Here is a 22,403-nt window from a genome sequence, read left to right as displayed (position 1 = left end):
TCTGCCACTGGGATGTCTCCCTTCCAGTGCCTGTATGGCTACCAACCTCCCCTGTTCCCTTCTCAGGAGAAGGAGCTCTCAGTGCCTTCTGTTCAGGCCCATATTCGTCGTTGCCACCGGACCTGGCATCGGGCCAGAAAGGCACTCCTTAGAGTTTCGGACCGGTATCAGCTCCAGGCGAATCGTCGCCGGATCCCCGCTCCCACCTATTCCATCGGAGATAGGGTCTGGTTGGCCACACGGGATCTTCCGTTACGGACTGAGTCTAGGAAGTTGTTACCGAAGTTCATTGGTCCGTTTGTGGTGGAGAAGGTGATCAATCCGGTGGCAGTTCGACTCAAACTCCCGAGGACGCTCAGAGTCCATCCCACCTTTCATGTCTCCTGCCTCAAGCCTGTTTTCCTCAGTCCTCTGTTGCCTCCTCCGCCTCCTCCTCCTCCTCCTCGGATGATCGGAGGTGGTCCTGCCTACACGGTGCGTCGCATCATGGATTCCAGACGGCGGGGCCGGGGTTTCCAGTATCTCGTGGACTGGGAGGGGTATGGTCCTGAAGAGAGGAGTTGGATTCCGCGGCGACAGGTCCTAGATGCTGACCTCATCAGTGACTTCTACCGCCTCCATCCTGGCGCTCCGGGAGTCCGCCCGGTGGCGTTCGTCGGAGGGGGGTACTGTAACGATCCCGGCAGTCTGAGTCGGGTCCTGTCTGGTGACTAGTTTTTCTGTTCGTGATCTCCAGTTTCCCGAGGGTTCGGGAACGCTCCGGGAGCTCTCTTGATTTCCGCACCTGCATCCCATCAGCAATCTGCACACCTGGTCATGATCATCACCCTTCTTAGGCTCTGGCCTAACATCCATTCCCTGCCGGATCGTTAGCCATGAACAGTAGGTTTACCAGAGTATCAGTCCTAGAGCCTAGCGTTAGTTTTGTTGTTTTTGCACCTTGTTGGTTTGTTGCTTACTTACCCCGCTTTTGTTCCATCTGCAGTCACCCGTCCGAACCTTCATCCAACCTCTGCCTGGTGGTCGGCGGCTGCCGACCCAGGATGGGATCAACCACTGCACCCCCAACAACTAATCAACGCCGCCCGCTCTGTTCCCTGGATTATTCAGCATCACTCTTGAATTTGTAATAAACACTCACCTTCGTTTCAACTTACCTTGTCCTGGTCTGCTTCTGGGTTCTGGCTTAGCAACTCGTGACAGACCTCTGTGATTGCCAACAAGGGTTTTGCCACCAAGTACTAAGTCATGTTTTGCAGAGGGGTCAAATACTTATTTCCCTCATTAAAATGCAAATCAATTTATAATCTTTTTGACATGCGTTTTTCTGGATTTTTTTGTTGTTATTCTGTCTCTCGCTGTTCAAATAAACCTACCATTAAAATTATAGACTGATCATTTCTTTGTCAGTGGGCAAACGTACAAAATCAGCAGGGGATCAAATACTTTTTTCCCTCACTGTAGGCTATATACAAGGAGTACCGGTACTGAGTCAGTGCACTGGGGAACGAGGTAGTTGGGGTGATTGATTGATTGAAGTACTATGTACATGTAGGTAGGGGGTGGAAAGCAGAAAGTCCAGGTAGCCATTTAATTAACTGTTCAGCAGTATTATGGCTTTGGGGTAGAAGTTGTTCAGGAGCCTTTTGGTCCCAGACTTGGCGCTCCGGTACCGCTTGCCGTGCGGTAGCAGAAAGAACAGACTTTGACTTGGGTGGCGGGAGTCTTTGACAATTTTTAGGGCTTCCTCTGACACCCCCTGGTATAGAGATCCTGGATGGCATGGAGCTCGGCCCCAGTGATGTACTGGGCCATACGCACTACCCTCTGTAGCGCCTTGCGGTCGGATGCAGAGCAGTTGTCATACCAAGCGGTGATGCAGCCAGTCAAGATGCTCTCAGTGGTGCAGCTGTATATATTTTTGAGGATCTGAGGGCCCATGCCAAATCTTATCAGCCTCCTGAGGGGGAAGAGGCATTGTCGTGCCCTCTTCACAACTGTGTTGGTGTGTTTGGACTATGATAGGTCCTTAGTGATGTGGACACCGAGGAACCCCGTTGATGAGAATGGGGGCGTGCTCGGTCCTCTTCTGTTTCCTGTAGTCCACGATCAGCTCCTGTTGTCCTGGCACCACACTGCCCAGTCTCCTCCCTATAGGCTGTCTCATCGCCGTCGGTGATCAGGCCTACCACCGTCGTGTTGTAAGCAAACTTAATGATGGTGTTGGAATTGTGTGCAGCCACGCAGTCGTGGGTGAACAGGGAGTACAGGAGAGGGCTGAGCACGCACCTCTGAGGGGCCCCCGTGTTGAGGGTCAGCGTGGCGGAGGTGTTGTTGCCTACACACACACACGTTTGTTTTACTATCCTTGTGGGGACCAAACAATTGATCCTCATTCAAAATCCTATTTTCCCTAAACCTTAAACCTAACCCTTAACCCTAACCTTAACCCCAGACCCATAACCCTAAACCTAATTCCTAACCCTAACCCCTAACCCTAATTCTAACCATAACCCTAATTATAAAGCTAAACCCTAAGTCCAAAATAGCCTTTTTCCTTGTGGAGACTGGCGAAATGTCCCCACTTATCCGAATTTTCCTTGTTTTACTATCCTTGTGAGGACTACTGGTCCCCACGAAGATAGTAAAACCTAACACACACACACACACACACACACACACATTTATGTACTGTATATAGGCATTCACAGACTCACCCTCTTCTTATACATTTTACCTCAGCTTGCTGAGTGTCTATTTGGAGAGGGAACAAATAAACTAGAAATTCAATAAGGAAGCTCTCAAAGGAGCTCATATCTTAGTTAAGTAGTGAATGCTCTGAAGAATAGAGATTCAAAAGCAATAAAGACGGTTTAAACAACCTCAGCTGGAACCCAATATAACAGTAACAGCCAACCTGAGCATCTTGAAAGCGTTGTTGTTTTACAGTATGTCCATGTTATTTCCCCACACGAACGTTACCGCTGTTATTAACCAGCAAATTAAAGATGAAGCCATGCTGAGATAGGTGGTGATTAATAAAACAAGGCACAGTCTGTGGTCCTGTCCCAACACTTTAAGAATGCATCCTTCCTTCGTTCCTTCCTTGAAGAAAATCAGGCTCTAAATTGGTTGTAATGGTGAAAGTAACAGGATAGTAACCTTGCTTACACCTTTCCAGTCACTTATAGATCTGTGCATATCTCAAGGAAACAACGTATGTATTTTCTAAAGTATTCAAACATGGCCTTGATGTAACCCCATCCCTATAGAAATGTGTTTATATATGTAATTCTATACCCTTTCCCAACGGCTAAACCAACAGTAAGTTCCTGTATGCCCGTCGCTGTCCCCATTACACAGAACAGTCAGGAGAAGCATATTGGCATCCAGCAGCGCATAGTGGGCATCATCTATGATTGAGAATGAAACATTCCCGTTGCTATTCTTAGAAAGGGAACAATGTGATGGTGCTAAATTTAGCATGGGCTCTCTAGCCCCGTTTATACCTGGTTTTAACTTGCGTCCTTTGTCCTGATCTTGTCCACATTCTGATTGTGACCTCATTTTTAGACCGGTGTAGACAATCAAAAGACACATTGTGATCCGATCGTGATCAGATCATCCTGCCCACCTCCGGATGTAGTCAGACACACATTGTGTCTGGATATCTTACAAGTGTAAACAGATATGGACAGAGAAACCATCTAAATCATGATTATTCCGCCCTCTAAAATCATTGACAGGTGGCACCATTGACTGATTACATATGCGTCTTACAATAAATAAATATTATTTTGAAAGAATAGCTGTGAAATAATTAGCATAAAGGAAAGGACCAGGATATCTGGTGACAATGCCGACACAGTGGACGGATAACAGACACATCTTAATACCATGTGTTGTAGACACAATCAGAATGTAGATAAGATCAGAACAAAGGACCCATGTTAACACCAGGTATAAACAGGGCTTTTGTGCTTGCTTTCTCTTTTTCTATTTTTAGACCCAGGCTGTACGATTCTGGCATGTAGATGTATTTTCTTAGACTGTGTTACATAAACAAATAATCTTATCAAAGTTGCGTCATAGAGTGTGGGTTTTCTTTCTGTTGAATACAAAGTGCTCCTTTTTGCTCAAGAAAGAATGTTGCATGTCAACCTTGGGAAAATGCTGCAAACACATTTATTACATGTTTGGATGGATCTAAGATGTTTTGTTTTTGTGAGTTAGGTCTTCCTCACTTTAACTGTGCTATCTACATGTGTAGGTTATGTGGGCCCAACTCACTTATGTTCCAAGTGAGGGCCAGTGGAGGCCTTATTCTTTCCAATGTACTGTTAACATATTTTTTTCAATTTTTGCCTAAAATGACATACCCAAATCTAACTGCCTGTAGCTCAGGACCTGAAGCAAGGATATGCATATTATTGATACCATTTGAAAGGAAACACTTTGAAGTTTGTAGAAATGTGAAATTAATGTAAGAGAATATAACACATTAGATCTGGTAAAAGATAATACAAACAAAAAAACTGGTAGTTTTTTTGGGGTTGTTTTTTTTTCATCATGTTTGAAATGCAAGAGAAAGGCCACAATATAATATTGCAATTTAGGCGCAGTTTAGATTTCGACCACTAGATGGAAGCAGTGTTTGCAAAGTTTCAGATTGTTCCAGTGAAGCATTGCAATACTGGACTATTTTGTATCAAAGTCTGCCCAAACGAACTGAATTGGTCAATTGATACATTTTCAAGTACATAACTATAGAGAGCATCAAAAATGATATGGTAATACAAAATGTAAGTTTACACACTCCTAGGAATGTCATACATGATGGATCATTAGCTTATACACTAACTTTCACACATCTAGATGGCCGGGCGGGGTGGGTGTGGAGCCAGTGACAGCAGGGGTTCAAACTGTAGAACCCAGTTCCTACATTTGAATATAAAAATTGATTTTATTAAACAAAACTATGCTACATTTTATATCTGGGACCCTTAGGATGACAAATCAGAGCAAGATTACTGAATGTAAGTACATTATTTACCTTCAGAGGTGAATGTATCAAACCAGTTGCCATGATAAGTTTTTTGTTGTTGTGCACTCTCCTCAAACAATAACATTGTATTTGTTCACTGTAATAGCTACTGAAAAGCATGGCTGACTGTTTGATAAGCTTGGCTGGCTATTTGATAAATGTGTATGTATATTTCTGTGTTGTTGAAGTACAGTGTCCAGGAGGCTGTTCCAGAAAGCAGGATCAATGAGTTAGCTGTCCTAAATATTCTGAAATAACGTAGACTTGACATGGTATAGCCTAGTTCACTCGATAATCAACAACACATGTTCAAGTTTAGGGGCTCTATTCAATTCATATTGCGGAATTTCAGCTTTACAGCGTGATTGAAATATAAAGGCAATGTTCACGCTTTAGTGGAGACTGCATTCATGGTAAACACTGCCTATGTTGGCTCAATCGGAAATTTAAGTTTCTATCGCGGAATCTGTAATGCTTCAGCGTTACAGATTGAATTGAGCCCTAGCTCAGCGGTTAAGAGCGTTGGGCCCGTAACCGAAAGGTCGCTGGTTTGAATCCCCGAGCCAACTAGGTGAAAGATCTGTCGACGTGCCATTGAGCAAAGCACTTAACCCTAATTGCTCCTGTAAGTCACTCTGGAGAAGAACGTCTGCTAAAATGTAATGTGGATTTTGGTTCAAGCGGATCTGATTGAATCGGGCCCTAAAACTAGTTTGATATCATGGATGGTCAGTCCTTGCATCCATAGCTCTATTTCTTGAGAGTGGTTGCATTTCTCCAGGCCCATCCCTCAACTTTTTAGGTGGGGTTTCAAGGTATGCAGGTATCCAAAGGTAATAATAATAATAATAAAATATTACATGCAGGTCTTACAAATGTTTTCATCAGAAGTACATATGAGGTACAACTACACTTTGTTAATGCCCAGAATAGTTGTTCAGAATAGTTAGCTATTCATACTGATACCTGACTGAAGTGTAGCCCCATATGAGGCACAACTCATACCAACATCCCCCCCCTTCTGGTTTTAAGAATTCATAAAAGAGGGTTTTACTGTCAGCTTCAGATGTCAGTTATTCTTCTTGCTCTCTAAAACAATTCCATCAGACAAAGCACTATTTTAAAACAGTGGTGGGAGTTTTCATGTCAAGCATGGGGCTTTTCACTTTTGGATGTGGAAATTATTTATTGCAGTCCTGCTGCATTCTCTAAAAGTTTAATGTCACCCACCAAAGTGGCTTTACATGCAAATGTGGGTTTGGTGTTTCTTCTTCTTCTTCTTCTTCTTCTTCTTCTTCTTCTTCTCCCCTGTCATTTTCCTCTAAAAGCTATATGAACTAGGCACCCTGGAGTAGCTTGTTCCACATGGCTTAACTCTGCCCTGCTAGCCTATAAATAGATCCATTTACATTGCATTTCATGGCTGAGCTCTCGCTCAATATTTCAGGGACCCACTAGTAAATTGACTATTAATAATTTATAAACTTTACTTGTTCATTTCATTTTGCACAAGGATACAAAGCATACACATTCCATACTGACTGGACTCTATCTATGGAATCAGTGCTTTACCTCTTCGATCTTTAAATTATTCATATGCTTCACCTTGTGTACCGGTAGATCAGATGGCACAGATTTTGTTATATAAAAACCTTATATAAATGATTGGACCTCAGTGAGGTATGTGATAAAGGTGTTCATTGGCACCAGATCGAAGGAGACTAACTGAAACAGGACTTGTCCAATATGTGCCCTAATAAACACGACCCTGCCTGAACACTGTGCTTTGGTTCCAAATGTCACCCTTTTCCCCTATATAGTGCACTACTTTTGATCAGAGCCCTATGGGCCGTAGTTGAAAGAGGCACGCTACATAGATAATAAGGTGCCATTTGGGACGTATCCTGTGTGTTGCTAACGTATCCTGTGTGTTGCTAACGTATCCTGTGTGTTGCTAACGTATCCTGTGTGTTGCTAACGTAGTCTCACATGTGGGTCACCTGAGTGAGCGTGTTTGAGTGTTTCGCTCCAGTGCTCCTGACCTCTGTCCACTCCGTTGGTCAGATGAACACCTGACCTCTGTCCACTCCGTTGGTCAGATGAACACCTGACCTCTGTCCACTCCGTTGGTCAGATGAACACCTGACCTCTGTCCACTCCGTTGGTCAGATGAACACCTGACCTCTGTCCACTCCGTTGGTCAGATGAACACCTGACCTCTGTCCACTCCGTTGGTCAGATGAACACCTGACCTCTGTCCACTCCGTTGGTCAGATGAACACCTGACCTCTGTCCACTCCGTTGGTCAGATGAACACCAGACCTCTGTCCACTCCGTTGGTCAGATGAACACCTGACCTCTGTCCACTCCGTTGGTCAAATGAACACCTAACCTCTGTCCACTCCGTTGGTCAGATGAACACCTGACCTCTGTCCACTCCGTTGGTCAGATGAACACCTGAAGGGAGATGACAGATCAGCCATCTGCCTCTTTTCCTGGAAGGTTTTTGAGGAATAATCCAGCAATCTACTGTGCCTTACGGCTTGGATATGTTCCAATTCCCTGTTCTATGGATGTTCATATTCTATTGAGCACACAGAAAAGCATTACAAGACTAGTCCTAACTCCTCACATTTCCTCCCTCGAGTCTCTACTCAAGACCTAGGGCTATGTTCAATCAGATCCACTTTAGCCGACATCCGCATAGTGGTTGTTTTGGCGGTGTCGGAGATGAAACTGCTTTAGAGCTGTAAAATCCACAAACGGATCCTGGAATTATACCTAAAGCGGACATTGCCATTGGCTGCACAGAGTCGCATTAAGAAAGTTCACTGGAATGCGAGATGCAATCTACACCAAATCTTCAATATTTTGTTTAATGATTTACAATTTGAGCGTAATTATTTCTATATAGCCTACACTTTCTCATTATGAACTTCTAACGTGAATGGGAAGGGTGTGGCTTCATGACAATGATCACAAGAGCAGCTGCTCACCGATTTGACAGCTCCAACACAGTTCCACCTCCGACACCATCAAAACATCAGCTATGTGGGTGTCGGTTAACGCTTGATCCGATTGAATCTACGGCGTTTGTTTATATTTACATTGTTTACAAAGATTGGGGTAAAACGAGCTTATATTATGGTTTCTGATGGGGTACGACAGTTTAACTATGCTCATGAGGCATTTATGAGTTATATTCTTCAAGAATCAATGGGTATATATCAGTCCAAAAGTGGATGTAGCAATCAAGGAGTATATATTTAACATGGAGAGTATGGAGGTACATAATGTATTTGCCATATTGTATTACAGTGCCATCTAGTGTTGCCTACTGATCCAGTGCCTTGTACAGCTCCTACTGCTCCTCTGTACTGATCAGTACCATGGACAGCACCCAGTAGCATGGACAGCACCCAGCACCATGGACGGCACCCAGCACCATGGACGGCACCCAGTACCATGGACGGCACCTGGCACATCAGTTTTCTTTTCTTCACGATGATTAAGCTACTAGTCTATTCTTTCAATAGTGTATTCTATCAATAGTCTATTCTATCATTTTCACCAAAAGTTCAACAAACACAGACACTTTTTCCAGACCTAGAATTCTTTATTTAACTGAGTTCAGGCCTTGGAAGGAAAGGTGTGTGTGTAGGGTGGGTTTGGGACTTAATAGGAGTGGTCATGGACATACTCCATGATGTCCTTCAGGGCCAGCCAGGTCTCAGAGGCAGTGGGGATGATCTGATTGGCTGGCAGGATGAAACCGTAGCGACCGGTGTCCCTCAGCTCGAAGGCAAAGGAGTATTTGATGCCCAGGTTGTAGGACCAATCGATGCTGCCTCCGCTGGCTTGGTCTGGAGGGGGAGACATCACATATTAATAAGGGATTCTTATTTTCAAATCATTAGTTTAAGTTGAAAGTATTAGATTGAACTACCATACTGTGCTTTCCAGTTCTGGCGGGTGGGTCGCATCTAATGACAAACCAACTTCATTGAAACACTAATAGTACAACAATTCTGAAATATTGAATACTCACAGATGATCTTGCAGATGCTGCCAACCTTGTATGTGGTTCCATGGAGAGAGCTGAGCTTCTGGACTGCAGACCTGCCCACAGAGTCCTACCAGAAAGCAGCAGAGACAGGAGAATCAGTGGATTAGTGTGTGTGTGTGTGTGTGTGTGTGTGTGTGTGTGTGTGTGTGTGTGTGTGTGTGGTGTGTGTTATGTTACCAGTTCAGCCGCGTGGAACGCATCTTTGCAGGTGTATCCGTAGGGGTACATGAGCAGCTGGGAGTAGGCGTGGATGGAGATGAAGGACTTGAAGTTGCCGTGGTTCTTCACCAGGTTCACAACGTTCTTCACCTCTATCTCAGAGTGGGGAGACGGGCCGTGGTAAGAGTCAGAACAGGGGTTGGTACTGGCACCGGGGCCTGGAGAAACACAAACACACATAAAGACACATGGATAAACACAGGTTATTCTGCATACAACAAAAAGGTTTGTCATGTTAAGGAAGGAAAGCATTGTCTTCACACCATAAAGTGTTTCTCATAAGACTATGCTTTTCACTCATTTCATCTTATGGACAGGTTGTGGAAATCTATGCCATTGTCAACCTGTGACACCCACCACCAAAGCTGGTATGGGACTGTAAGCTTACATAGTTTTGGTGCTCAAAATGAGGCGTGATACCCACCTCCAAAACCGGCATCCCAGTTCCTGTTGGGGTCGACACCACGGCACGTGGAGCCAGAGTTCTGGGAGCGAGTCTTGCGCCACATACGGTTCTGTGAACCATGAGGACACAAGACTCTAACTCAGTAACATTATACTGGTATACCATGAGGACACAAGACTCTAACTCAGTAACATTATACTGGTATACCATGAGGACACAAGACTCTAACTCAGTAACATTATACTGGTATACCATGAGGACACAAGACTCTAACTCAGTAACATTATACTGGTATACCATGTAGCACAACCAGGATTGTCCTCATATTACTCTACGTTGAGACACACTGAGGTGAACAGATGAAAGGTCACACTTTACACTTCACTCTAAATCCCACCACAGTATAGCCTTAATGTAGAATAGTATTTAGTTATGTATAGGCCTATATGTTACATCTATAGGAGGTACCTACACTGGTGTGGGAGTGGATGTAGCCAGCAGTATAGTTGTATTATAGCACTGTATATGGTATGACACCTACACTGGTGTGGCTGTGGACGTATCCATCAGGGTTGGCCAGAATCAGCAGGTAGATGTCCATGGTTTTCAGGAGGGAGGTCAGGGAGGCATCAGTACCATAGTCACTGGCAATCTGAAGAACAATAACATTCATTTGTGAGACACATACAGTGTTGGAATGTTGTTTTTCTGTATAATGTGTTCGTGTTAATTCTGAATACAATAGAAGTCTGGTTTTGCTCTTGGAATGAGAGCAGGTGTTCTCTCACCTTGTTGGCGGTCCACACTCCAGTGGCCTGAGACACCCACTCTCTGGAGTGGATGCCAGAGTCAACCCAGATGGCAGGACGCTTGTCGCCACCCGTGCTGAACTACAACAGAGGACAGAGGTGTTATGGTCTTGTTTCATTCAGCTCTTAGGGAGCAGTGACGCGTTATGGTACATACACACCAACAAATGCAAGTATATAACATTACAGCTCTCTCACTCTCTCTCTCTCTCTCTCTAAAAAAATTATTGTTTTTCCATTTAATCCTCTACGTACCTTCAGGACATACATGGGCCTGCCTTCATAGGAGGTTCCGATCTGTTCCTTGGTGACCAGGTTAGGGTGAGCAGCCACCAGGTCATCCATCCAGCTGTAGATCTGGAGAGAAAAGAAACAACATCAGGATAGTGTCAACATAATGTATGTTATGCAACATAAGTATGATATATGATGTATATAGTATAGATTATATGTAATGCAACACATTATTATTGTATTTTACATCCTCAGTACAATATCAACTCTGCAATTAGAATAATGCATATGTCAAATTGATGAGGGGTGCAATTTGGAATTCATGCAAGTTTGAAGCTACAATATGTGTGTGACACTCTGGCTCCAGGGACTCTGATTTATGGAGCCAGGGTTGTTCATTTTCATTTGGGTGTATTTCTATGTTGGGATTTCTAGTTGTGCATTTCTATGTTGTGGTGGTTCTTGATTATTCATGTGACTCCCAATCGGAGGTAACGAGTGACAGCTGTCGGCTCGTTATCTCTGATTGGGAGCCATGTTTAAACTGTTGTGGTTTCACTGTGTGTTTGTGGGTTTTTGTTCCGTGTTCAGTCGTGTACTGTTGGACTTCACGTTTCGTCAGTGTTTATTGTTTTGGTTAGTGTACTTTATCTTAATAAAGTCATGTTCACTCAACGCGCTGCGCTTTGGTCTACTCATTCGTCAGACGGCCGTGACAGAAAAACCCACCATAAAAGGACCAAGCAGCGTGTCCAGGAGCAAGACAGCTGGACATGGGAGGAGGCGCCGGGTAAGGAGATCGAGAGGCTGGCGATGGCCCAGGTGGGCAAATCGTGGTCCTGGGAGGACATGCTCGGGGGCAAGGGACCTTGGGGGAGGATCAAGGCCCTGGCGAGAGAGGAGCAACGGCGTCAGCAGGTCCATCGTTGGAAGGACGAGAGGCAACCCCAAAAAATTTTTTTGGGGGGGCACATGGCTTGGGTGGCTGGGCAGCAGGAGGCTGCCACAGGGAGATATGGAGAGAAGGCTATCGGATTACGGGAGCCATTGGCGAGTAGAGGGAGGGAAGTTGTTGTGGCACGGCGTGAGAGACTGAAGTGTGTTACCAGTCCGGTCCGGCCCGTTTCTGATCCCCAGTTAAGGCCAGTGGTGTGTGTTCCCGGTACGGACCGGCCTGTTCCTACTCCACGCACCAGGGATATGGTGCGCTTCGCCAGCCCGGCCCGGCCTGTTCCGGCCACTCGCACCAGGGATACGGTGCGCGTCGCCAGCCCAGCCCGGCCTGTTCCTGCTCCACGCACCAGGGATATGGTGCGCTTCGCCAGCCCGGCCCGGCCTGTTCCGGCCACTCGCACCAGGGATATGGTGCGCTTCGCCAGCCCGGCCCGGCCTGTTCCGGCCACTCGCACCAGGGATACGGTGCGCGTCGCCAGCCCAGCCCGGCCTGTTCCTGCTCCACGCACCAGGGATACGGTGCGCTTCGCCAGCCCGGCCCGGCCTGTTCCGGCCACTCGCACCAGGGATACGGTGCGCGTCGCCAGCCCAGCCCGGCCTGTTCCTGCTCCACGCACCATAAAAAGCCCTGAGATGCGTGTCCTCAGCCTGGGACCACCAGTTCCGGCACCACGCATCAGGCCTACGGTGCGTCCCCAGGGCCCAGCATGCCCTGTTCCTTCTCCCCGCACTAGCCCTGAGATGCGTGTCCTCAGCCCGGTACCTCCAGTTCCGGCACCACGCACCAGGCCTACGGTGCGCCTCAGACGGCCAGAATTTGCCGTCTGCCCAACGGGGCCTGAACTGCCCGTCTGCCCAACGGCGCCTGAACTGCCCGTCTGCCCAACGGTGCCTGAACTGCCCGTCTGCCCAACGGCGCTTGAACTACCCGTCTGCCCTACGGCGCTAAAGCCGCCCGTCTGTACTGAGCCTGCAAAGCCGCCCGTCTGCCATGAGCCTTCAGAGCCGTCCGCCAGATCGGAGCCGCTAGAGCCTTCCGCCAGACAGGAGCCGCTAGAGCCTTCCGCCAGACAGGATCAGCCAGAGCCGTCTGCCAGACAGGATCAGCCAGAGCCTTCCGCCAGACAGGATCAGCCAGAGCCTTCCGCCAGACAGGATCAGCCAGAGCCTTCCGCCAGCTATGAGCAGCCAGAGCCTTCCGCCAGCCATGAGCAGCCAGATCCGTCAGCCAGCCATGAGCAGCCAGATCCGTCAGCCAGCCATGAGCAGCCAGATCCGTCAGCCAGCCATGAGCCGTCCAGCCAGGATCCGCCAGAGCTGTCCAGCCAGGATCCGCCAGAGCCGTCCAGCCAGGATCCGCCAGAGCCGTCCAGCCAGGATCCGCCAGAGCCGTCCAGCCAGGATCCGCCAGAGCCGTCCAGCCAGGATCCGCCAGAGCCGTCCAGCCAGGATCCGCCAGCCAGCCAGGATCTGCCAGAGCCAGCCAGCCAGGATCCGCCATTTAGTCCGGTGCTGCCCCTTATCCTGGTGCTGCCCCTTAGTCCGGTGCTGCCCCTTAATCCAGTGGGGTTATATTGGAGGGTGGTCATTTGGAGGAGGCTACGTAAGCGGGTAGTGACTATGGTGGGGTGGGGACCACGACCAGTGCCAGAGCCGCCACCATGGACAGACGCCCACCCAGACCCTCCCCTAGACTGTATGCTGGTGCGCCCGGGAGTTCGCCCTTTAGGGGGGGGGTACTGTGACACTCTGGCTCCAGGGACTCTGATTTATGGAGCCAGGGTTGTTCATTTTCATTTGGGTGTATTTCTATGTTGGGATTTCTAGTTGTGCATTTCTATGTTGTGGTGGTTCTTGATTATTCATGTGACTCCCAATCGGAGGTAACGAGTGACAGCTGTCGGCTCGTTATCTCTGATTGGGAGCCATATTTAAACTGTTGTGGTTTCACTGTGTGTTTGTGGGTTTTTGTTCCGTGTTCAGTCGTGTACTGTTGGACTTCACGTTTCGTCAGTGTTTATTGTTTTGGTTAGTGTACTTTATCTTAATAAAGTCATGTTCACTCAACGCGCTGCGCTTTGGTCTACTCATTCGTCAGACGGCCGTGACAATGTGAGTGAGTGGGTGTTCACATGTTTGCATGTTTACATGAGTGAGTGTGTGTGTGTGTGTGTTTGTTTGTTTGTGTGAGCGTGTATGTGTGTGTGTACCGTCTCCAGAGGGTGATAGGCTCCAAAGTTGAAGCTTTTGGAGCTGCGCTCCATCATGTTGTTCTCCTCCATCTCTGCCTTCTCCTCATCCAGGAGTTCCTGAAACAATGACAATACCAATCAAGTTATTACTACCAGTTATTACTGTGAGTTATTACAGTAAGTTATTATAACCAACCAGTGTTGGGGAAGCTATTCTGAAAATATCGTTTACCAAACTACCAATTACTCATCACTGTAAGAAGTTAACCTACACTAAAGCGACCCTTAAGAAAAATATAGTTTACTTAACTAAAGTTAGTTCACTACATCAAAACTACTTTGTCAGACTACAAATTGCAAGAACAGATCAGTCTGGAGTCAGATTTTAACAGAATGTGTAATTTAGCCTATTAAACAACAAAAACTATGTTTCAAGTGAGAATTAGGCAGGTCTGATGACTACTTCACCCATACTTTATTTTTGCAAAAAAAGTAGTGTGTAGTTCCAGTAGTTAGCTACACTGCTACATGGCAAAAAAAAGTAATTAAAAAGATTTGAATTTAGTTCAGCTACCACCAAACTACTGCAAAATGTAGTTCAATTACTAGTTGAACTACATTTAGTTCACTACTCCCCAACACAGCAACCAACTGAGTTATTTATTACTGTGGTGCCCAAACAGTATCACTCACTATATAAAAGTGCATTTTACAGTCATTGCTACATTCTAAAACCTGGCATTCATCATTATTAGCTACACACTTAGAAAACAGGGTTCCAAAAGGGTTCTCCGGCTGTCCCCCGTAAAATAACCCTTTCTGGTTCCAGGCAGTGTTGTGTTCGAGACGACCTAAAGCGAGACCAATTCAAGACCAAGACTGTAGCGAGTCGAGTCAAGACCAAGACCGGAGGGGGGGTGAGACCGAGTCAAGACCGAGACTGGGAGGGGGACAAGGGGTCCGAGTCCAATTCAAGACCATGATTGTAATCTCTAGCTGTGTATAGCCACCGAAAAACTATATGAGGAGAAAAAGTCAGTCACTCACCCACTCCCCCAATGGCATGACATGACATCCTCCTAGCAGCTAGCTAGCTAGCTATCTAGTTTACATTAGGTTCTGTGTTTTTAGCTTGCTACATAAACAGATATGCTAGCCTATTAGCCACGTTATGACTGACTTGTAATCATTGCCCTTGCTAGTTTGATTGTATTGACATTCCCAGCGTTAGTTACATTAGTCTGTTTTTGTCCAGAATATTGAGTCATTGAACTGAAACAGTGCATCCCGAATGGCGGCAGCAAACAATGTACCAGGCCAGCTGTGATTTACAACTTGATAGCAATATTTTTTGGACTACCAAGAAATGTATTGGTGAGTTATATTAATCATGCATTGAACTGCATCTATCTATTCTGCCAACAATGGCTTAGTCTGCATCATGGTGTACATTAGTGTACGTTGAGTCAAATATAACCTATTTTCAAAACCACTTATAAAGTTGGTTTTGTAGCATAAACTGGGAATTTGATATTTTAGACTTTTTGATTGTCTGTTTGTTTCATATCTGCAAAGTAGTTAAAACGCTGTCGTTTCCACTTTAAACTTTAGGTCACTGGTTACTTCGTGTGCTGAATGTGAAATGTTTTTTTTTGCAATAGGAAGTAATAATTGTACATTTTGATTGGGAAATGCTTAATGGTTGTGTTTTTGTATTCTTATGATTGGGACCTACTGGCTTATTATGTCAGAGTTTATGGACTGCTTATCCTTTAACATCATGCTGTGTGTGATTGCAGTCTTTCCATCGGCCCTATGCAGTGGAGAACTGGGTATACTCTAAATTTGCTAACAAAATCCCAAATGGCCCGCCCAGCGAAGGAAAGGCACTCGGTGTGAAAATTCCTATGTTTTCTGTGAGTTTTCCTATAGATTTTTCAGATTTTCACTCTCAAAATCCCACTTTATTTTTATAGAAAAAATACATGTGATGATCTAAGTCGACAACAATGCTTAAACCACATACATCTGATTGGCTGGGCCTGTCAGGGCCTGGCTCCCCAGTGGGTGGGCCTCTGTCCACCCAGGCCCATCCATGTCTACGTCCCTGATGCAAACAGGGCATGATGGCAATTGCGCATCACAAATAGCCTACTAACCAACACTTAGGACTAAACTTTTTCAATACTTTGTTTGCATACACATTGTTGCCTTTGTTAGGATTTACAGGTAGACATCATAAATTGAAACGTATTTCCTACCCTACCGGCTACCGATGCCATTCTTCTGTGAGCTGCACACTATTGCTGCCTGCAGATGATATTCCGCTGAAACTAGGCTGTGTACAGCGCGCAAGTGCATATATTTCACGTGTTTAGCAATTGTGTAGGCTACTTTGTGGATGATTTCTCTATTGTACTACATAATTGATAAATCGCATACCTCCACTACACTACTTTGATACGCATCAGTAGGGATTAAGAAGTGAGTATACGCAATGCCCACTGAATACGGTTTATACCTGCGTATACCCTCCACTACACCACTGGCCCTTTGTGTTTTACAAAAAAGTGCACTCTCCTACATGAGTGCGCTGGTATTACGGTTGAAGTCTTTTCAGAATCATGAACCTGTCACACGCTGAAGGCCTATAGGTTCGCCACTGCGCAAACATGTCTATAATATATATAAAGGCTGTTAAGTTATTAATGTACTACAACACTGGTTCCAGGTAGAACCCTTATTGGTTCCAGGTCTGTGGAACGGGTTCTACCTGGAACCAAAAAGGGTTCCTTAAAGGGTTATCCTATGGGAACAGGCGAATAATCATTTTAGGTTCTAGATATAACCTTTTTTTCTAAGAGTGTACATCTTCAAATCTGTTAATCAGCATGTTATTTATCTTTAAACAATATAATCAGAATACAACTCTCTCAAACAGTGGATGAGACCATTATTATCTCTAAATGTCGTTTGAATGACTGTTTGTACTGACAAAGACCAGTCAATGGCGGTAGATCAGCAACTCCAGCCACACATGCTTCGTAAGCAACAGGTGTAGACTGACAGTGAAATGCTTACTCACGGGCCCTTCCCAACAATGCAGAGCGAAAGAAAAAAATTGCGAAATAATAGAAAAGTAAAACATGTAATAATAAAAGTTATAATAAATACACAATTAGTAACGACAACGTAGCTATATACACGGAGTACCAGTACCGAGTCGATGTGTAGGGGTACGAGGTAATTGAGGTAGATATGTACATATAACTAGGAAGAAAGTGACAGATAATAAACAGTAATAGCAACGAATGTGATGAGTCAAAAAAAGTTAGTGAAAAAACGGTCAATGCAGATAGTCCGGGTAGCTATTTGGTTAACTATTTAACTAACTATTTAGCAGTCTTATGGCTTGGGGGTAGAAGCTGTTCCGGAAGTCCTGGATGGCAGGGAGCTTGGCCTCAGTGATGTACTGGGCAGTATGCACTACCCTCTGTAGCGCCTTGCGGTCGGATGCCAAGCAGTTGCCATACCAAGCGGTGATGCAGCCAGTCAAGATGCTCTCAATTGTGCAGTTGTAGAATGTATTGAGGATCTGAGGGCCCATGACAAATCTTTTCAGCCACCTGTGGGAAAAGAGGCGCTGTTGTGTCCTCTTCACGACTATGTTGGTATTTGTGGGCCATGATAGATCCTTAGTGATGTGGACACCGAGGAACTTGAATATTACAATATTACTTTATCCAAATAAAACGTAAATGTTCAGATCTCCCAGTAGATGGCGTCAGTGAGCTGAGCAGTGACTAGTCTCACTTGCCAGACTCATGGCCACCAGTGGCTGTGGGAAGAGACTTTGCAGCACAGGAGGTTGGTGGCACCTTAATTGGGGAGAACGGGCTCGTGGTAATGATTGGAGCGGAATCAGTGGAATGGTATCAAATACATCAAACACATGGTCTCCAGGTGTTTGATGCCTTTCCATTTGCTCCGTTCCGGCCATTATTATGAGCCGTTCTCCCCTCAGCAGCCTCCTGTGTTTTGCAGTGACTGACCTGCAGGTTGCTGATCATGACAGAGAACTGGATGTTATGGGCACGGAGGTAGTCCTTGACAGCGTACAGGCTGGAGTAGGGCACGCGGATGTCCACAGGGATCTCAGTGTTCACAGGGTGGAGCCAGAAGTCCAGCTGAAAGAGGAGAAGGGGGTGTTAAGTTACGTAGTGAGGGAATAGGGAAGGATGCCATGATTAGCAGCAGGAAACATGATTGTTAAATGGTCTAAACCAAGTATATTATACTCTTATTTTTATTATACTTACATCCCAGTATGTGTCCTGCTCCAGAGCACGCAGAAGTCTAATCTGCTCCTCAGACTCCACATTGACCCTGATGACCTGGTCTCTGTGTGGGAAGGAAGGAAGGCATTACAAAATTATATCAATCTTGTCAAATGTTGAATTAATCTTTCAGTTAATCAGGGAAACAATATTTACATTTCAGTCATTTAGCAGACGCTCTTATCCAGAGCGATTTACAGGAGCAATTAGGGTTAAGTGCCTTGCTCAAGGACACATCGACAGACACCTAGTCGGCTTGGGGATTAGAAACAGCGACCTTTCGGTTACTGGCACAACGCTCTTAACCACTAAGCTACCTGTCGCCCCATACATTTGAAGTCACATGGTGGTTATGGTGAATTGCTAGTATAGACTCAAGTTTCTCAGAGGTTAGAGGCAAGAGTGACTAAATAATCCCATGTCATTGCAAAAGTAATCTTTTTGCAATCCTGATACAAAAATGTGATGGCCCATTGATGTTCTGCAGTGTACAACTAACTGCAGAATCTCTTGGATTTCATGTACTAATCTGCAAAGGGAAACATAATTTATGTAGGTATATTTATTTACAAAGCTTAAACAGATGAACTTACCCAATGAAGACCTTCTCACAGTGGGCGGCTGCAAGCAGCGCAAAGAGTAACAGAACCTTCATCCTTCCGGTGTCCTGTCCAGTACTGCCAACTCTCAAAGCACCTGCCTTTATACTAAGCAACAGGTGCATTGTTCCCATGACAGTATTGCTTCACAATCTACTTTGCTTCACAATCTATGGGGTACTGCCTTTTTCCAATGAACGTGGTGCAATTCAATAGGTCTAGGTGCTAGAGTTATTTTGGGGAATGGACATGATGTCATAGCTCTATTTGTTCTTTCCATAGCATGGTCCCTGGTGCCATTGCCCCACTCCCTCAGTACCAGCTGTAGATAGTAGCAGTCCTTCTCCCAGACATTTCAGTGTAGGATAAGTGAGCCTACTCAGCTCAATTGAAAGGCATCCAGAATATAGGCCTTATGGTCAAGACTAAAGTAACACAATAAAATTGAATAGAATAAAATAAAATAAAATACAAAACAATTCTAAGCAGGGAAGGGAAATCTGCCCATGGCCATTTCAAATTACCAAAGTCATGTGCTCCAAGTGGCCAGCGCCATTGACTTGCAACCAAGTTGATCTGCTTTGCCTCTTGAGTCACTGCTTGCAACCGTGTTGCCCCAAGGCAAGGGGGCAACAGTTACAGCATAGCCAAGAAATGGTGAAAGTAAATAAAATACAGAAAATGTAAATTAAATATAATGTAATAAAATGAAATTATATATTCTAATCTAGATCTATTCTAATATAGATTTACCAACATTTACCAACGTTCTCTTTTTTTATCATGTGACCATCTTTGTTTTAGTGTTTCCCGCCAAGGGAGAAAGCTTCGAGGCAGCGGTGCTCTTCTGAGGAAAAACTTGACTAAAATTGTGTTTGACTACCTAGCTACCCAAAATGGGTTTTCTAAAGCAGTTGGATGTGGACAATTTTAAGTCATGGCGAGGGAAGCAAGTAATTGGACCTTTTAAAAGGTTTAACTGCATTATTGGAACAAATGGATCCGGTAAGTTTTCTTGAACTTTTGTTTTGTCTTGATCAACTTGCTTTCTAGCTAACGTTAGCTTGCAAGGAACAAATGTTGCTTGCTAATCTGTCTGCATTTTAGCATGGTGTGTAACGTTACTCACTGGCAATACCAAAGACTGTTAATGATCTTTCTGATAACAAGTTTCATACATACCTAGCTGGCATTTCAGTTTGCAACATCTCTCCATAGGTAAGTCGAATGTGATGGATGCCCTGAGCTTCGTGATGGGGGAACGGGCAGCGACTCTCCGGGTGAAGCACACCAGGGACCTCATCCACGGAGCCCACATTGGCAGGCCCGTGTCCACCACAGCCAGCGTCACCATGCGCTACTGCGACGACAACGGAGAGGAGCTCAACTTCTGTCGGAGCATATCGGGTGAGTTGGATTGCATCTAAGGGCTAGCGACTATATACTTTTTTCATATGAGAAAACAGTGTTATCAAGTGGACTCATACCAGGGCCGGCCCGCTCATTAGGCAGGAACGATGAGGACGGCATTTTCTGAGGTAAACTCTCCAACAACAACACATAAAACCTCACCTAATTCTGCCCCAAAACAATGACAATTTCTCTCAACCAGTGGCATATGAGTCTTTTTATGTGAGCGCTGATGCCGCCCCTTGATAAGCAGTGCCCACTTTGTCAAATGCAGGGGCGCAAAATATTTTGCTTGTTGGAGAGAGGCATCGCTGCAGCACACCACCAACATTACATCAAAAAATTCATCTAACATAAATCATGCAGCAGATATAGGATATAACAGAAAGAGTATGTGGTCTATTCTGTAGCCTACAGGCAGGAGATAAAATGTATGACAGTGTGATGACAGACACTTTTTACATCATGCAGGTTTCTCTGATAAAATAGCTTAACCTAAATGGCACCCAATCAAATAAAAAATGCGCTGTCATGTTGACAAACAACATATCCTAAAAACTCGACAGGTCAAAGTAAAATGGACAATATGGAATGGACAATCACAAATGTTGTCCAGGAGTTTCACCTCATTGTCATGATCAGTGGTTTCAAGTTTGTATCCATCAATTTTTTTGACAAGCTGATCATAGCGAAAAATAAAATACCGATACTTCTGCATTTACTGTTGTGGAAACACATTGCAAATAAGCTCACAGTAACTCCTGATAAAGTTGGGTAGCTGATATTCAGAGCTTAAATAGCCAAATTGATTAGTCACAGGATCAGGACTAATAAAGCCAATGTAACGGCCTGTTTTACAAATGGTGGGCGTACCACATGGATAGGCATTCATAAAATTCCATTGCAGGCTGACATGGTAGGCTACACCCCAATAAGCATGAGCCGACATATTTTGGCCGTTTTTTTTTTTTGTGCTTTACAAACGGTAGGCTTACCACATAGATGGGCATTCATAAAATTCAATTTCAGGCACCTCAGTAAGCACGGACCGACGCCGACCTTTTGGACGTCGTCTTTTTTTGGTGTAGTCCGGAACGGCCTTGATTTCCACATCCACTGACATTGGTTTTTGGTCCGGTCCAGACCAAATCTGAACCAATCATAGACGTCTATGTTTGGTTCAGATTTGGTGCGGTGCAGACCGGCCTTGACGTCAACGTCCATGGACATTGAATTTTGGTCCGGACCAGCCTTAATTTGGCCCAAACATAAACGTCTATAAATTACATATTTTCAACTTTCATTCAGAACCAAAAATGAGCCGGATTTCAACATCCGGAAAATACATATTTTTCAACGTCCAGAAAAGATGCCTTTGCAACGTCCTGGAAAATATGTATTTTAAATATCCGGAAAATACGTATTTTCACCTTTCATTAAGAGCGTAAATTGAACTTAACTTCAACGTCTGGAAAATACGTATTTGAGACGTCTTTTCAAAGTCGTTTTTCATTCTGACCTGGTCTTGTCTTATTCAGCAAATATTTAGCACACATTTTGTCCAGTAGTATATGCAAATACTAGCTCAACTAATGATTGTATCTACTTTACTGTACTGTATGGACTAATGTTTTGTATCTTCCAGGGGACTCCTCTGAGTATCGCATCAATGGCAGACAAATCACCCTTGCCAAGTACACAGACGAACTGGAGAAGATAGGCATTGTGACCAAAGCTAGAAACTGTCTGGTATTCCAGGTAAGCAAACACACAACTTCCAGTATTTTATCATAATTCATAATGTGGCTAATTACAGTGCCATTCATTAAAGTACATAAGAAATTCAGAGACAGTTTAATAGTGACCTCTGTTTTATATTTCCTGTGACTCCATACAGGGGGCGGTGGAGTCCATCGCCATGAAGAACCCCAAGGAGCGGACCAAGATGTTTGAGCGCATCAGCCAGTCTCTGGAGCTGTCTGATGACTATGACAGGAAGAAGGAGGCTCTGCAGAAGGCTAAAGAAGACACGCAGTTCCACTTCAACAAGAAGAGGACCGCCACCGCAGAGAAGAAGCAGGTCTCCTCAGAGAAAGTCGAGGTAGGATAAGAAGACAGAGAGAGGAGATTCTC

At 45.0% G+C, this 22,403-nt stretch overlaps 2 protein-coding genes across 2 annotated transcripts in view; one reads left to right on the top strand and one right to left on the bottom strand.

Annotated features, from left to right (window-relative positions):
• Window positions 1-8,655: 8,655 nt before the first annotated feature.
• Window positions 8,656-20,085, bottom strand: LOC121531657 (carboxypeptidase A2). Its single transcript, XM_041837012.2, has 12 exons — window positions 20,043-20,085; window positions 18,855-18,968; window positions 18,244-18,325; window positions 17,977-18,111; window positions 13,943-14,041; window positions 10,800-10,901; window positions 10,524-10,625; window positions 10,277-10,387; window positions 9,754-9,844; window positions 9,288-9,487; window positions 9,093-9,177; window positions 8,656-8,907 (listed from the first exon to the last, which is right to left on the bottom strand). Exons 1-12 carry the CDS (start codon window positions 20,066-20,068, stop codon window positions 8,720-8,722), a joined length of 1,335 nt encoding a protein of 444 aa, XP_041692946.1. The 5' UTR covers window positions 20,069-20,085; the 3' UTR covers window positions 8,656-8,719.
• The window catches only part of smc1b (structural maintenance of chromosomes 1B), a 21,546-nt gene continuing 18,804 nt past the window's right edge, over window positions 19,662-22,403 (top strand). The window contains exons 1-4 of the mRNA XM_041837011.1: window positions 19,662-19,865; window positions 20,079-20,267; window positions 21,916-22,028; window positions 22,168-22,371. Coding sequence (XP_041692945.1) covers window positions 19,757-19,865; window positions 20,079-20,267; window positions 21,916-22,028; window positions 22,168-22,371 — 615 coding nt within the window. The 5' untranslated portion in view covers window positions 19,662-19,756. The remainder of the gene's footprint in view (window positions 19,866-20,078; window positions 20,268-21,915; window positions 22,029-22,167; window positions 22,372-22,403) is intronic.

This window comes from Coregonus clupeaformis, chromosome 19, assembly GCF_020615455.1.
Source record: "Coregonus clupeaformis isolate EN_2021a chromosome 19, ASM2061545v1, whole genome shotgun sequence".
Taxonomy (NCBI): Eukaryota; Metazoa; Chordata; class Actinopteri; order Salmoniformes; family Salmonidae; genus Coregonus; species Coregonus clupeaformis.
The sequence above is the reverse complement of the archived record's forward strand: the minus strand, read 5'-3'. Positions and strand labels throughout refer to the sequence as shown.

What these genes read in the sequence shown, in the direction of transcription:
- LOC121531657 (XM_041837012.2), bottom strand. Translation starts at nt 20,068, where the DNA reads ATGTTGCAAACTGAAATGCCAGCTAG. An exon ending in CAAACTGAAATGCCAGCTAG is followed by an intron (nt 18,969 to 20,042) that starts GTATGTATGAAA and finishes CCTGTTGCTTAG; the next exon opens with TATAAAGGCAGGTGCTTTGA. An exon ending in CCTATCACCCTCTGGAGACG is followed by an intron (nt 10,902 to 13,942) that starts GTACACACACAC and finishes TTTTCTCTCCAG; the next exon opens with ATCTACAGCTGGATGGATGA.